The sequence below is a fragment of the Megalobrama amblycephala genome, linkage group LG3 (genome assembly GCF_018812025.1).
Source record: "Megalobrama amblycephala isolate DHTTF-2021 linkage group LG3, ASM1881202v1, whole genome shotgun sequence".
NCBI classification, from domain to species: Eukaryota; Metazoa; Chordata; class Actinopteri; order Cypriniformes; family Xenocyprididae; genus Megalobrama; species Megalobrama amblycephala.
In genome coordinates this window covers 12572972-12585541 of record NC_063046.1, presented here as the reverse complement: position 1 = coordinate 12585541, position 12570 = coordinate 12572972, and the positions used below count along the sequence as shown (strand labels likewise).

General features: G+C 38.4%; 1 protein-coding gene across 5 annotated transcripts; it reads left to right on the top strand.

The window, feature by feature from the left end:
• The first annotated feature begins 247 nt into the window (after positions 1-247).
• On the top strand, positions 248-5413 carry cmtr2 (cap methyltransferase 2). 5 transcript variants are annotated; one of them, XM_048183935.1, is made up of 3 exons: positions 283-369; positions 2602-2617; positions 2743-5413. In XM_048183935.1, exon 3 carries the CDS (start codon positions 2783-2785, stop codon positions 5018-5020), a length of 2238 nt encoding a protein of 745 aa, XP_048039892.1. In that variant the 5' UTR covers positions 283-369; positions 2602-2617; positions 2743-2782; the 3' UTR covers positions 5021-5413. The 5 variants fall into 5 exon arrangements, with proteins under 5 accessions (XP_048039889.1, XP_048039890.1, XP_048039892.1 ...); XM_048183936.1 differs by having other exon boundaries at positions 319-373; XM_048183932.1 differs by lacking the exon at positions 2602-2617 and having other exon boundaries at positions 248-369.
• Positions 5414-12570: the final 7157 nt, after the last annotated feature.

Below are 12570 nucleotides of genomic sequence, written 5' to 3'. Positions count from 1 at the left end.
GGCCTACACTGTGTGGTATAGTACAAATATGTTGAGTGTCCCTTATCTCATCTGTCCCTTATTTTCCTATAAAGAATCACGATTGTCCCTTATTGCAGAAGTTGGCAACCCTATTAGACAGCCAACAGCTAGATGAGAACAGTCAATGTTATGTCATAAATATACATATTAAGTGTAAATGCAAGAACACGTCAGAACAGCAAAAGTGAAACATTAACAATTTAATTTCAACATCTCAATGTAACCTTAACAATGAATTGAAATACAGAAGTGTGTCTTGCTGGAAGTCACTCCCCTCCTCCTATCACAGCCGAGCTTGTAAGCGAGTGTCGCGCTGCATAACACTGAGGAAGCTGAACCCGTGCTGAGGTCGGTAAGCACAAGCAGATCTCATTCTGTTAGTTTCTTGACATCGAATTCTGGTAAACGTTAATGCAAAACAGCAAAATCATACTATCAATTTCGTTTCCAGTTCAATTTAGCAGGCCGTAATCGACACATCGGATTTTCCTGCAAATCTTCACTAAACTAGCCACCACAACAGTCCCACATCAGCGATTGCGTTCATCTGTCAGCTCTGTTAAAGATTCGGTTGATATTAAGCAGCGGTTCATAAAGTAACATGGTAAAAGAATGATAAATTAAACTATAATTTTTGTACGAAGCTTTTATTTACATTTCTAAGATACTGTAGCCTCGTTAGCTTGTTTGCTAGCTAGCCAGACATGCAATCCACGATACTTATATGAAATAAATGAAAACACGGGGGTTTTAGGCTGTTTTTCCTATTGTGTCATGGACTTTTGTTTGATGGTCTATAAAATGAGTTAATCATAAGCTCCTCTTGATGCAAGGAAATTGCATCACTGGAATTTAATGGGTAGTTGGGATTCAGTTGAAAAAATACTATAGTAATTTATAGTAAATACTATAGTGTTTTTGAACCATACTATAGTAAAGTACTTGAATTAATTTGTTGTGGAAACTCTATAGTTGCTGTGATAATATAACAACTATAGTAATATAAACAAATTACATTACCCAATACTGTACTAAGTTTTCTTTAATGTATAGGGTATATTATATTACAATACACTACAGTTTACTGTAGTAAAAACTAAAGTATACTACAGTATTACAGTAGATCAGTTCACTATATTTAATATTATTGTATGCTGTAGCATTCATTAACAAAGTGTTGTAAATACTATAATATATACAGTATACTACAGTTTACTATAGTATGGTTCAAAAACACTAGTATTTTTTACCTGGGTTCTTTTGGGAAGTTGTGTGACCACCTAAAAAAAAATTATATATATATATATATATATATATATGATATTTGTGCAATTTTAACTAATGTTAAAATACATTTGTCAAAGTGCAGGATCATTAAAATGAACCAGTGAAGGCAATAAAGTGTTTTAAAAAGGTGACAGACTTATAAGAATGGTTGTCCAGTTACAGGATCTAACATTACATTTTCATATAAATTGTATCCTGAAACCCTAAAAAAAAAAAAAAACTACCTAAATATCAATTTAATAGAGAATTGTAATAAAACGAATAAAACTATTAGGAACTCACTAGAAACATTTCAGAAGTTTAATATCTACTAGCTTTACAATTAAAGGGTTAGTTCACCCAAAAATGAAAATAATTGTTCCATACCCGTAAGACCTTCGTTAATCTTCGGAGCACAAATTAAGATGTTTTTGATGAAATCCGATGGCTCAGTGAGGCCTCCATAGCCAGCAATGACATTTCCTCTCTCAAGATCCATTATTTAAATCAGTTCATGTGAGTACAGTGGCTCAATATTAATATTATAAAGCGACGAGAATATTTTTGATGCGCCAAAAAAAACTAAATAACGACTTATGGCCGATTTCAAAACACTTCTTCATAAAGCTTTGGAGCGTTATGAATCTTTTATATCGAATCATGATTCGGATCGCGTGTCAAACCGCCATACTGATGAAATCACGTGACTTTGGTGCTCCGAACCGCTGATTCGACACGCTGATTCATTGTGCTCCGAAGCTTCCTGAAGCAGTGTTTTGAAATCGGCCATCACTATATAAGTCATTATTTTGTTTTTTTGGCGCACCAAAAGTATTCTCGTCGCTTTATAATATTAATATTGAACCACTGTACTCACATGAACTGATTTAAATATGTTTTTAGTACATTAATGGATCTTGAGAGAGGAAATGTCATTGCTGTGAATGCAGGCCTCACTGAGCCATCGGATTTCAACAAAAATATCTTAATTTGTGTTCCGAAGATGAACAAAGGTCTTACGGGTGTAGAACAACATGAAGGTGAGTAATAAATTACTTTATTTTCATTTTTGGGTGAACTAACCCTTTACCCCAAAAATAAAACTTGTGTCATTTTACTCCTGTCATTCCAACCATGTACAATTTTTTTTTCTGTGGAACATAAAAGAAATGTTTCAGTGTTTGTTGTTTTTCTTTTTTGTCCATGAAATTGTAACCAAACTATTTTATCATTGACTTCAAAGATTTTTTAAAATATTTTTTTTTGTGTGTGTGTGTGTGTGTGTGTGTGTGTGTGTGTGTGTGTGTACCACAGAAGAAAGACAATACAGGTTTGGAACAACAGTAAATAAATGATGACATTTTTGATTGAACTATCCCTTTAAACTATTCATATTCTGCCATATTATACTGCTAATGTAGAAAAATCTTGATCGATTGTTTTTGTCTTTTCCAGCTTTGTGAGTGATTGATGTCACCGAACATAGGTTTGAAAGATGAACCGGGGCCGGGGAGTGAGAAAAAGAACGGCACCAGAAAAATCAAATGCCCTAGAAACTTGTGACGAGGAGATATGTGCGGAGCTTCACCACCTCTTCAACAAGGTCAGAGGTTATGTTCCCCCTGCTGGAGGAGAATGGAAATTACCTGACCCAAGTGTGGTGCTCTGTGATCCTCACGCAAGTCACCCACGTTTGCAGGCTCTGAAACGATCACTAAATGAAGTGAAGAATCAACTCAGCGATAAAGACCTGTCGGTATGGCACCAGCATACTTGTTTCACCAACCGAGCAGGCACTGTTACAGCCCACCTTCGCTCCACAACAAACGCAGAGCTGTGCACGCAGGCTTGGGCCAAGTTCTATGAGATCCTTGGCACTTTTAATCTCCTTCCTGACAATGCCTTGAAGAGTGGCGAGTTGAACTCCATACACTTGTGTGAAGCCCCTGGTGCCTTCATATCAGCTCTGAATCACTTCCTAAAGACGAGTGGCCTTCACTGTGACTGGAGCTGGATTGCGAACACACTAAATCCATACTATGAAGCCAACGGGCGTGGTTGCACTATTACAGATGACAGACTCATCGCACACACTCTGCCTTGGTGGTTCTTTGGATCCGACAACACAGGCGACATAATGCTTCAGAAGCATCTGCTGGAACTGCCCAGATTTGTGAGCAACATGCGCTGTGTTGATTTGGTTACAGCAGATGGAAGCTTTGACTGTCAGGGAGACCCAGGAGAGCAGGAGAGATTAGTTGCTCCGCTACAATATTGCGAAGCCGTTTGTGCGCTACTGCTGTTAGGAACTGGAGGCTCATTTGTTCTGAAGATGTTCACGCTATTTGAACACTCATCTGTCTGTCTTCTGTATCTCCTTGCATGCTGCTTCCGTTCTGTAAACATCTTCAAGCCAGGCACAAGCAAGTCTGGAAATTCAGAACTGTATATAGTGTGCTTGGACTATCAAGCCAAAGAACAAATTCGACCATTGCTCTCAAAGTTAATCCGTAATTACGGGCCAGACCTGTCAACCACTGTGGCGCTCTTTCCACGCCGCTGCATTCCAGACTCATTTCTAAGTCAGCATGAAGAGATATGTGCTTTTTTCCATGCATTGCAAGTTAACACAATCCAGGAGAACCTTAAGCTTTTTGTAGGCATGAGTGTAGAACAGCGCAGGCGATTGGAGCAGCTCAGGGAATATGCAGCAGAGTTTTATACAAAACGTTTCAATGTTCATTACCTTCCTCGGAAAAGCTGGGTTTGCCGTGGTGGTGTGGCCAGATGGGTGAAACACTGCGAGAGGAAGCAAATGGGCTCTTTCAATCAGCGCAAAGAGATGGAACTTCAGGGATGGAAGCAGCGCCTTGCTCAAGGAAATTATGGGGCATTAATTGAGAAGCATCTTGCAGGAACAGAAGGATGTGAGATTGTACTTAGTGGCCCATTGGATGAGTGCGATTTGGGAACCTGGTTTGCCCTTGAGGGAGCTGCCCTGCCCAAAGTCTGCAGTTCCACCTTCTGTGATCAAGAAATGCTAGACTTCCTGAATGAAGCTCTGGAAGAGAACCTGAGGGTCAAGGCGGTAAATCATTCAGACAGAGCCGTGCCAATGTGCAACTCCTGCAGGACTGACTCCCCTGTAAGCATCTTATCTGAGATTTGCAGCCATCCTGATGTGACATCTTGTTTGGTGCTGAGAAGCCGGTCTTGGTGTGATGGCACACTTGTAGGCGTTAAATTCCAGCCAGAGTTTTTGCAAGGACCATCTTGTTGTGAGGTACAGGATTCCACGTTGCACGACGGACAACCAGACTATCAACTTGAGCTTCTGAACGCTGTGCTTTATGCTCTGCAGAACCAGCGTCTTGGGTCAGCCCTTGTGATTCCCTTATGTTCGGCCTTAACCCGCTTCACATCCGGCCTAGTTTTCACACTCCACCTGTGTTTTCGTTACATTACATTCCGTTCCTTGTCTGGTTGGCCTCATGCTGCTCTTGTGTGTATGGGTTTCTCTCCACCTTCAGTCCTACCCCGGCTGCTGGACTTTCTCCGGGACGTGATGGAGAACATGAAGAAAGTTAAACTTGAGCTGGGGAGGCAGGTTCTGCAGTTTGTGCCTTTAGAGGAACTTCTCAGAGGGGAATTACCTCGTTTCCTGTCTTCCTTCAATACTGCTGTCATCCGACAGCAGCTGCATGTGCTCATGCAGGTTGAATACGGCACATAATGCTAGCCCTATATGGCTATATCCTCTGGGAGAACTTTTCAGTTAGACTATTTTTGAGTATAATCATGCCTCAGTTTGCTTCAATTGAAGCCGTAGCTTCAGTTTGTACCAGTGCCACAGTGCATATTTAGGATATATTGGGTGTATTGGAACACAGAATATATTGTTTTGTATATTTATAGTGGGGAAAATCTTTCTTTAAACTCTAATGTGCTGCATATGACTAAGATTTTTTTCTTGGATATATATTTATATAACAGCATATGCTGTTCAATATGTTTATTTTAATATTTATGTTTCATTGCCTATTTTTTTAAAATGGTTGAAATTATATGAGTTGCCTTGATCAATTTCTCTGTCCTGGCTGATTTATTAAAACCTTTCTTCAATGGACATATATGGAGTGTTTTTATGAAATTATCTAGTTGTTGAGGCCATAAATAGCAACAAACAGACCCCCAGTTTCACAGACAAGGCTTAAAGGATTAGTTCACTTTTAAATAAACTTTTCCTGATAATTTACTCACCCCCATGTCATCCAAGATGTCCATGTCTTTCTTTCTTAAGTCGAAAAGAAATTAAAGTTTTTGATGAAAACATTCCAGGATTTTTCTCCTTATAGTAGACTTGAATGGGCACCAAATGATTGAAGGTCAAAATTAGTTTCACTGCAGTTTCAAATTGTTCTACATGATCCCAGATGAGAAATAAGGGTCTTATCTAGTGAAACCATCACTCATTTTCTGAAAAAAAAAATGAAAATTATATAAGTTTTAACCTTAAATGCTCATCTTGAACTAGCTCTCTTCTTCTTCTTCTTTATTTGAATTCCAGCAGTGTAGACACTGCTAAGTGTATTACTGCCCTCCTCAGGTCAAAGTTTGAACTAATTGTTATATACTTGCACTAGCATATTGCATATAAAATTTAGTTCAAACTTTGACCTGAGGAGGGCAGTAATACGCTTAGAAGCATCTACACTGCTGGAATTCAAATAGAGGAGAAGAAGAAGAGAGCTAGTTCAAGATGAGCATTTAAGGTTAAAACTTATATAATTTTCAATTTTTTTCAGAAAATGAGCGATGGTTTCACTAGATAAGACCCTTATTTCTCATCTGGGATCGTGTAGAACAATTTGAAGCTGCAGTGAAACTAATTTTGACCTTCAATCGTTTGGTGCCCATTCAAGTCTACTATATGGAGAAAAATCCTGGAATGTTTTCATCAAAAACTTTAATTTCTTTTTGACTGAAGAAAGAAAGACATGGACATCTTGAATGACATGGGGGTGAGTAAATTATCAGGAAAAGTTTATTTAAAAGTGGACTAATCCTTTAAGCCTAGACTAAAATGCATTATTGAGCTGTTTTAACTAGGTCTGTCATGATAACTACTTTTTGTTATGCGATATATTGTTCCAGAAATAATTGCGATAAAGGATATTATTGTCATTTTAAGACCATTTTATGCCACTGAATATATAATCATAACAGCATAATAATGCAAGTAGGAAATGACCACAGCCATTTAATTCTTTAGATCATGGAAATGAAGGATCAAAAAATGTAATATCCTAAATAAAAAAACTTGAATAAACTGTAAATATTTTCTAAAAAAGTGCAAAGTAACAAGTAAAAAAAAAAACTTAAGAACTGTCTGTAGTTGTCAGGAAAACACTATAACGCCTCAAATAACGTCTTTTTTCACCTGTCGATGACTGCTCTGTGTAGGAACTGCTGATGACAGCATGACTGGCAAAATGTTGGTGACATTCATTATCATGTAAACATAATGGGCTATATATTGCGTCACCAAAAATTATTGAGGTTATGTACATATATTGTGCTATAAGTCGATATATTGATTATTGCGACAGGCCTAGTTTTAACTGAAAGTTTTCTTAAAATATGTCAGTGCCAGTAATGTTTTTTTCTGAGCCATGTTTATAAAAGCTACTTAAATGTCCTAATTGAACTAAGGTCTAATCCTGGCTTAATCCAAGCCCTGTCTGTGGAACCAGGCCAGAAACTGTTATCAAAATGTAAGGTCAAATGGCACTATATGCACATATTGTGTCGTATATACACTCCAAAAGAGAACAAAAGGCCAAGCCAAGAATACCTAAACAGTATCCTTTTAATTTTCTTAACAACAAATTATTGGTCAGGAATTTTGAAAAAATGTAAGCAAATGCACTACTTAAAAAGCCATTGCTGTCTCAGAAATGCATCAAAGACAGAATGAAGTTTTTTGGCAGAATATGGGAAGCTGTGTGGAGTGATGAATCACAATGAAACACAAGATGCATGGTGATGCTCCAGAGCGGCGTCTTTGAAAATCTGCTGAGAAGTATAATAATAAATGCGTCTCTACCACAGTGAAACATGGAGGAAGAGTTGACTGTGTAGGGAGCATTTTTAGCTGTTGGTATTGGTGAGCTTTGGAGTACAGGAGTATATTGCAAAATGGCTTGCTTCCCACAATTGAAAAGCTGTTATCTAATGAGGAATGATCAGATGTTATTTTCCAACAAGACAATCCTGCCCAAACTGCAAAGACAACCAAAAAGTGGCTTGAGATCAAGCCCATCAGGCTAATGTTATGGCCTAGTCAGAGTCCAGATTTGAACTTTATAGTGAATATTTGGTCTCACATTAAACTCAAAATAACTAGGAAACATTTTTCAACTATTCATGAACTGATTGAAGGCACTAACATTGAGTGGAACAACACTGACTCTTCTTCCTGTAAAAAGCTGTAAGTTTACCCGAATGGCTTGAATGTTTAAAGAAAACAAAGGGGAAGGCTATATATATATGTTACTTTAGTCATAGTATTTGTGCAATTCTTGCTAATTTCCTGACCAGTGATTTGTAATTAATATGGTTAAAAGACCGCTAAATATTTGACCTTTTTTGGCTTAGCCCATGAGTGTGTGGTTGAGTACATCATATACATTTGGCACTTGTGTGTGAATGTATTCATTAACACTATGCTGAAACTGTAAACTAGTTCTTAATCTTTTGCATTGAACAGCATTGTTTTCAAACAAAAGTGTTTATGAATTAATAGCTGTTATAATAATGCAACTCAATTTCCTTATTTTGCCTTGCATTTTCTTCTATTGCATATATTATTTTTTAAAGAAACAAATTAACAAAACAAACAAACAAAAAATTATAAAGAAAACATTTGATGATGAATATACTGTGGATATTTCTAGCAATTGCTAAACATAAAAAGTGACATAAAATATATATATATATTGGCCCAAATATGCCAGAAAGAAAAAAATGACCACAATGGGACCATTTGCTTGAGATTTGAGACCATTTTTTTTATATATATTAAAATTGGAAGAAGTAAATGACCATCTGATACATACAAAGAAGACAGTGCAAATACAGTACAGTACGTAAGTATAGAAATCATTTAACTGCAGGGTCGTATTGTTACAGTGTTCATTGCTTTATTGAGAACATTAATTTGTAATAGTATAGAGGGGTCCAAAAATTTGTATCCTCTCCTAGTTTCCCAGTGTTGATTGTTGTTCTTACGTAGAATATGAAAAAATAAGTATTGCTCTGGCCAACCCAATTTTTGGTATGCATTTGCTCCTTTTCCTTAATAAATATTGTGACTATTTCAATGTTCACCACTTAAGTCTAAGTAAAAAGGTTTTGACATAATAGTCAAGTGTGAGCCAGTGGCTATGTTATCTGAGTTATACATTTTTTATGTTGACAGATGTGGTTCCAGCTGAGTGACCCAACAAAAGACCGTGAACAACCTATGGCCATTTTTCTGTCTAGAAATGTGTTATGGAAATGTCTACAAATATGTGGAGAAGTGCCATCTTATGTCTTGTGAAGGTAAATGTTTCTGCACATATCTGACAAGTTCTCTTATCACGCCCACACACATTGTTTTCTCATTTCTTCAATGTGAAGAACTCCTTTCTATCCACTGTGATTATTTTTAGCATGGATGGATTTCTGCACAGCAAGAGTGAGAGTTCTGTGCTCGCATCTGCATCTGATCTGCGGCTTTCTGCTAATCTCAGAATACTATCCTCATACAACCATTTCATTCAGTTTCTATTGAAACCAATACACACGTAAAACAAATAGTGAAAGACAGCAGGTTGAAATGCAAAAGCTTAAAAAAAGTCTTCCTTTCTTTTTATTTTAGAATCTTAACAGTTCAAAGATTCTAGACAATAAGCTGTTAAGCCACAACCACTTGTATAACTATAGTTTACTATTTTACCAGGGGCAACCATTTTTTTTAAATCTACAAAATATTAATTTTAAAAATTATTAAAAAAAAGAAAGAAATGTAAACCAGTCTAGATAGTTTGTGCAAAATAAAATGAAATAAATATGCCCCAAACTTTAAAACCAGTCTAGATAGTTTATGCAAAATAAAAAAATGCCCAAAACTCTAAAACCAGACGGAAAAAAACAGATCACCACTAAGTAAGCCTATTTAAATATCCCCGTGAATTTATCTTTTAATATAACTATGTTAACCTTAAGGTTATGAATAAGCTGGTTTGTTCCAAAACAATGACAAAATTCTCATTTAGGAGATATAAGCATTCAAAACTTCCGCTAAAACGGATCACGGATTTTCATGACATCACTGCAAACTTCAGCTTCTCATCAAATCTTCTGTCCAATCAAATGCTCTCTAGAATCTGAATTCCCGCCCCTTCCTACACTATTAACAGAAGCTGAAGCTGCGGCTGAAATCGGTCATTTGTTCACACATTTACTAGTTTCTATATGGTGAATGGCACATAGTGCACTATATAGAGGATAGGGAATGTGTAAATATAGGGAGATAGTGTAAATATGCTTTCCATTGATGCGAATAAAGTCTGTTTTGCGTTAGTGTCACGTGAACCGCCGCAGCGCGAGCACAATCTGCTCCGATCCAGAGATAGCGGATCATACGTGCGAGTCGGCTCAGACTACAAAACGTTCGGACATATTTGTATTCTACAAACACTGCTACATTTTAAAGCAATATGGAGGAGATTTGGAGGAGAAACGGTTAGAAATTATTAGGAATATTGGGCTTTACAAGCTCAACAGCTCTGGCCGAGCTGTGATCTAGGCGAAACACTATTGGCTATTTTTAAAAAAATCATTTGTCAGCCTGTACATGGCTACTGTTAAAGCCCTGAGCACACTCATTAACATGTATTGGATGGGCCGCATGAGCATTTTGATGTAGTAAGAGTTACATTGATGAATACAAACACACATACTAGAGTAAATTTTGCACACTTTGCAGAACTGCAGCAGCCACCTGCTGTGAAGCCCTTTAATGGTTTATAAACCATCAGGACTATGAACAGATTCATAGTTGGAGTGGGATTTCCATGGATGTTCCTTCAGCCTCATTACAGTATGTCTGCTGGTAACTATCAGCTTAACTTTTTCTATGAATGCACATTTTCCTGAAAGGATTCAGTAATACAGGAATATACTGCTTAAAGTGAAGTGACACGCATTTGCATTTGCACATGCGTAAACATTATGTCACTAATAGCTGCACTGCATATGGGATTATTCACAATAATATATCTTTCTGAAATCTTGACATATGCACACATTCAGTAATCCAGTGCTCTTGGAGCTTCTTTCTAATGTCACTCTCTTCTAATCTCTAGTGGAATGAAATGCATTATGAGTTAAACATTAAACTGATCTGTCAGGGGAAACCTCCATAACTCTATGGTCTCAGCACTGAGTTAGCAATGCATGCCAAGACGTGATATATTAAAGAAAGTGCTTTATTTTGTGGAGTGTTTCAATAATTCATGCAACATTTCTTATAGGATGCTGGTTCTGTTTGCAGAGCTGCTTCTGTTGAATGGTGAGATCAAAGTCAGTCATGTATTTATATAGTCATACAGTATTTTTGTTTTCACACACACATTTTCCAGACAGTATAAATATATATGCACCGTCTCTACCACTGTCTCTGTGTGCGCATGTTCTGTTCCTGAGAAAAACTGGCCAGCTGTAATTTGGAAAGTTCCACTGCTGAGTGTGTGTGAGTGAGGACGCATCCATTACTATTAGTACTTCAGCCTGAGCACTCTTGAGTGGCAGATACACAGAATTTGTGTTTAGTCAGCCCACGTGACCCTTTCAGATAAATTACTAAATTGAACCTTTTCTTTTTAAGCTTTGTTATTTAAAAAAGGACTAAATCTTTTACTTAAGAACTGTCTTTAATCTCACATTTTCTATCTTTCTTTTCTGTCTCTATCTTATCAATCAAACATGTATCGCCTATTAAAAAAAGTTATAGGACTCTAGGATTTTATATCAACCAGGCATTGCAGCTGAGCAGGTCTGCTTTTACTCTGGGTGCTGTGGAGGATGAACGCGACATTCACGCTGTACCTACCACGACAGAGTATCCAGCCGTCATTGCCGACACACTAGTGTTCTCTGTTGTCATGAATGTTGCATTTGAAGACATCCAGGCGTTTCAAGGCTATCAGAGGCTGATCTCCAACTTGGCGGACGCACAGCTGATCTCAGCAAGAGCAGCTGGCATTCTAAGGCCTGTGCCCTTACAGTATCTACTGCAGCGCTGCCTGTTTCTGAGACTGCTGTTATCCTCAGTACTGCCTGTTATAGCACGGCCATTTTGTGTGTTTGGGCCGCACATTGCTCTCCAGTCCATGAGTCTGCTTCAGAACCAGCTTCAGCCCAGGAGTCCCCTCCAGAACCCCCTTTAGCTCATGAGTCCACTTCAGAGCCCACTCCTGCCCCATTAACAGGAAAAAGGGATGCTATTTGAAAAAAAGGTTCAATGCTCAGTTGACCAAGATAGAGGAGGTCTCCCTCATTATATTTTTTCTGTGTGTGTGGGGGGAGGGAGGGGCTATCTGAGCCGTTCAGCTCGATCATGCCACTATGGGACCCTATTTGGACTCTAGGATTTATATCAACCTAGCATTGCAGCTGAGCAGGTCTGCTTTTACTGTGGGTGCTGTGGAGGATGAATGCGACATTCACGCTGTACCTCCAACGCCAGAATCTCCAGCCGTCATTGCCGCCACACTAGTGTTCCCTGTTGTTATGAATGTCGCATTTGAAGACATCCAGGCATTTCAAGGCCTTTAGAGGCTGATCTCCAACTTGGCAGACCCACAGCTGATCTCAGCAAGAGCAGCTGGCATTCTAAGGCCTGTGCCCTTAAATCTGTCTACTGCAGCGCTGCCTGTTTCTGAGACTGCCGTTATCCTCAGTGCTGCTTGTTATAGCCGTGGCCATTTTGTGTGTTTGGGCCTCACATTGCTCTTCAGTCCATGAGTCTGCTCTAGAACCAGCTTCAGCCCAGGAGTCCCCTTCAGAGCCCCCATGAGCCCACTTCAGAGCCCACTCCTGCCCCAGAGCTCAGCCATGTGTCAGTTCCAGCCTGTGAACTCCCTGTCTGTCTTGATATGACCACAGAGGTTGTTCCTGAGTTTCTTGTCTGCCCTTTTGCGACCACGGAGGTCATACCTGAGTTTCCTGTCTGCA

What these genes read in the sequence shown, in the direction of transcription:
- cmtr2 (XM_048183932.1), top strand. Translation starts at nt 2,783, where the DNA reads ATGAACCGGGGCCGGGGAGTGAGAAAAAGAACGGCACCAGAAAAATCA.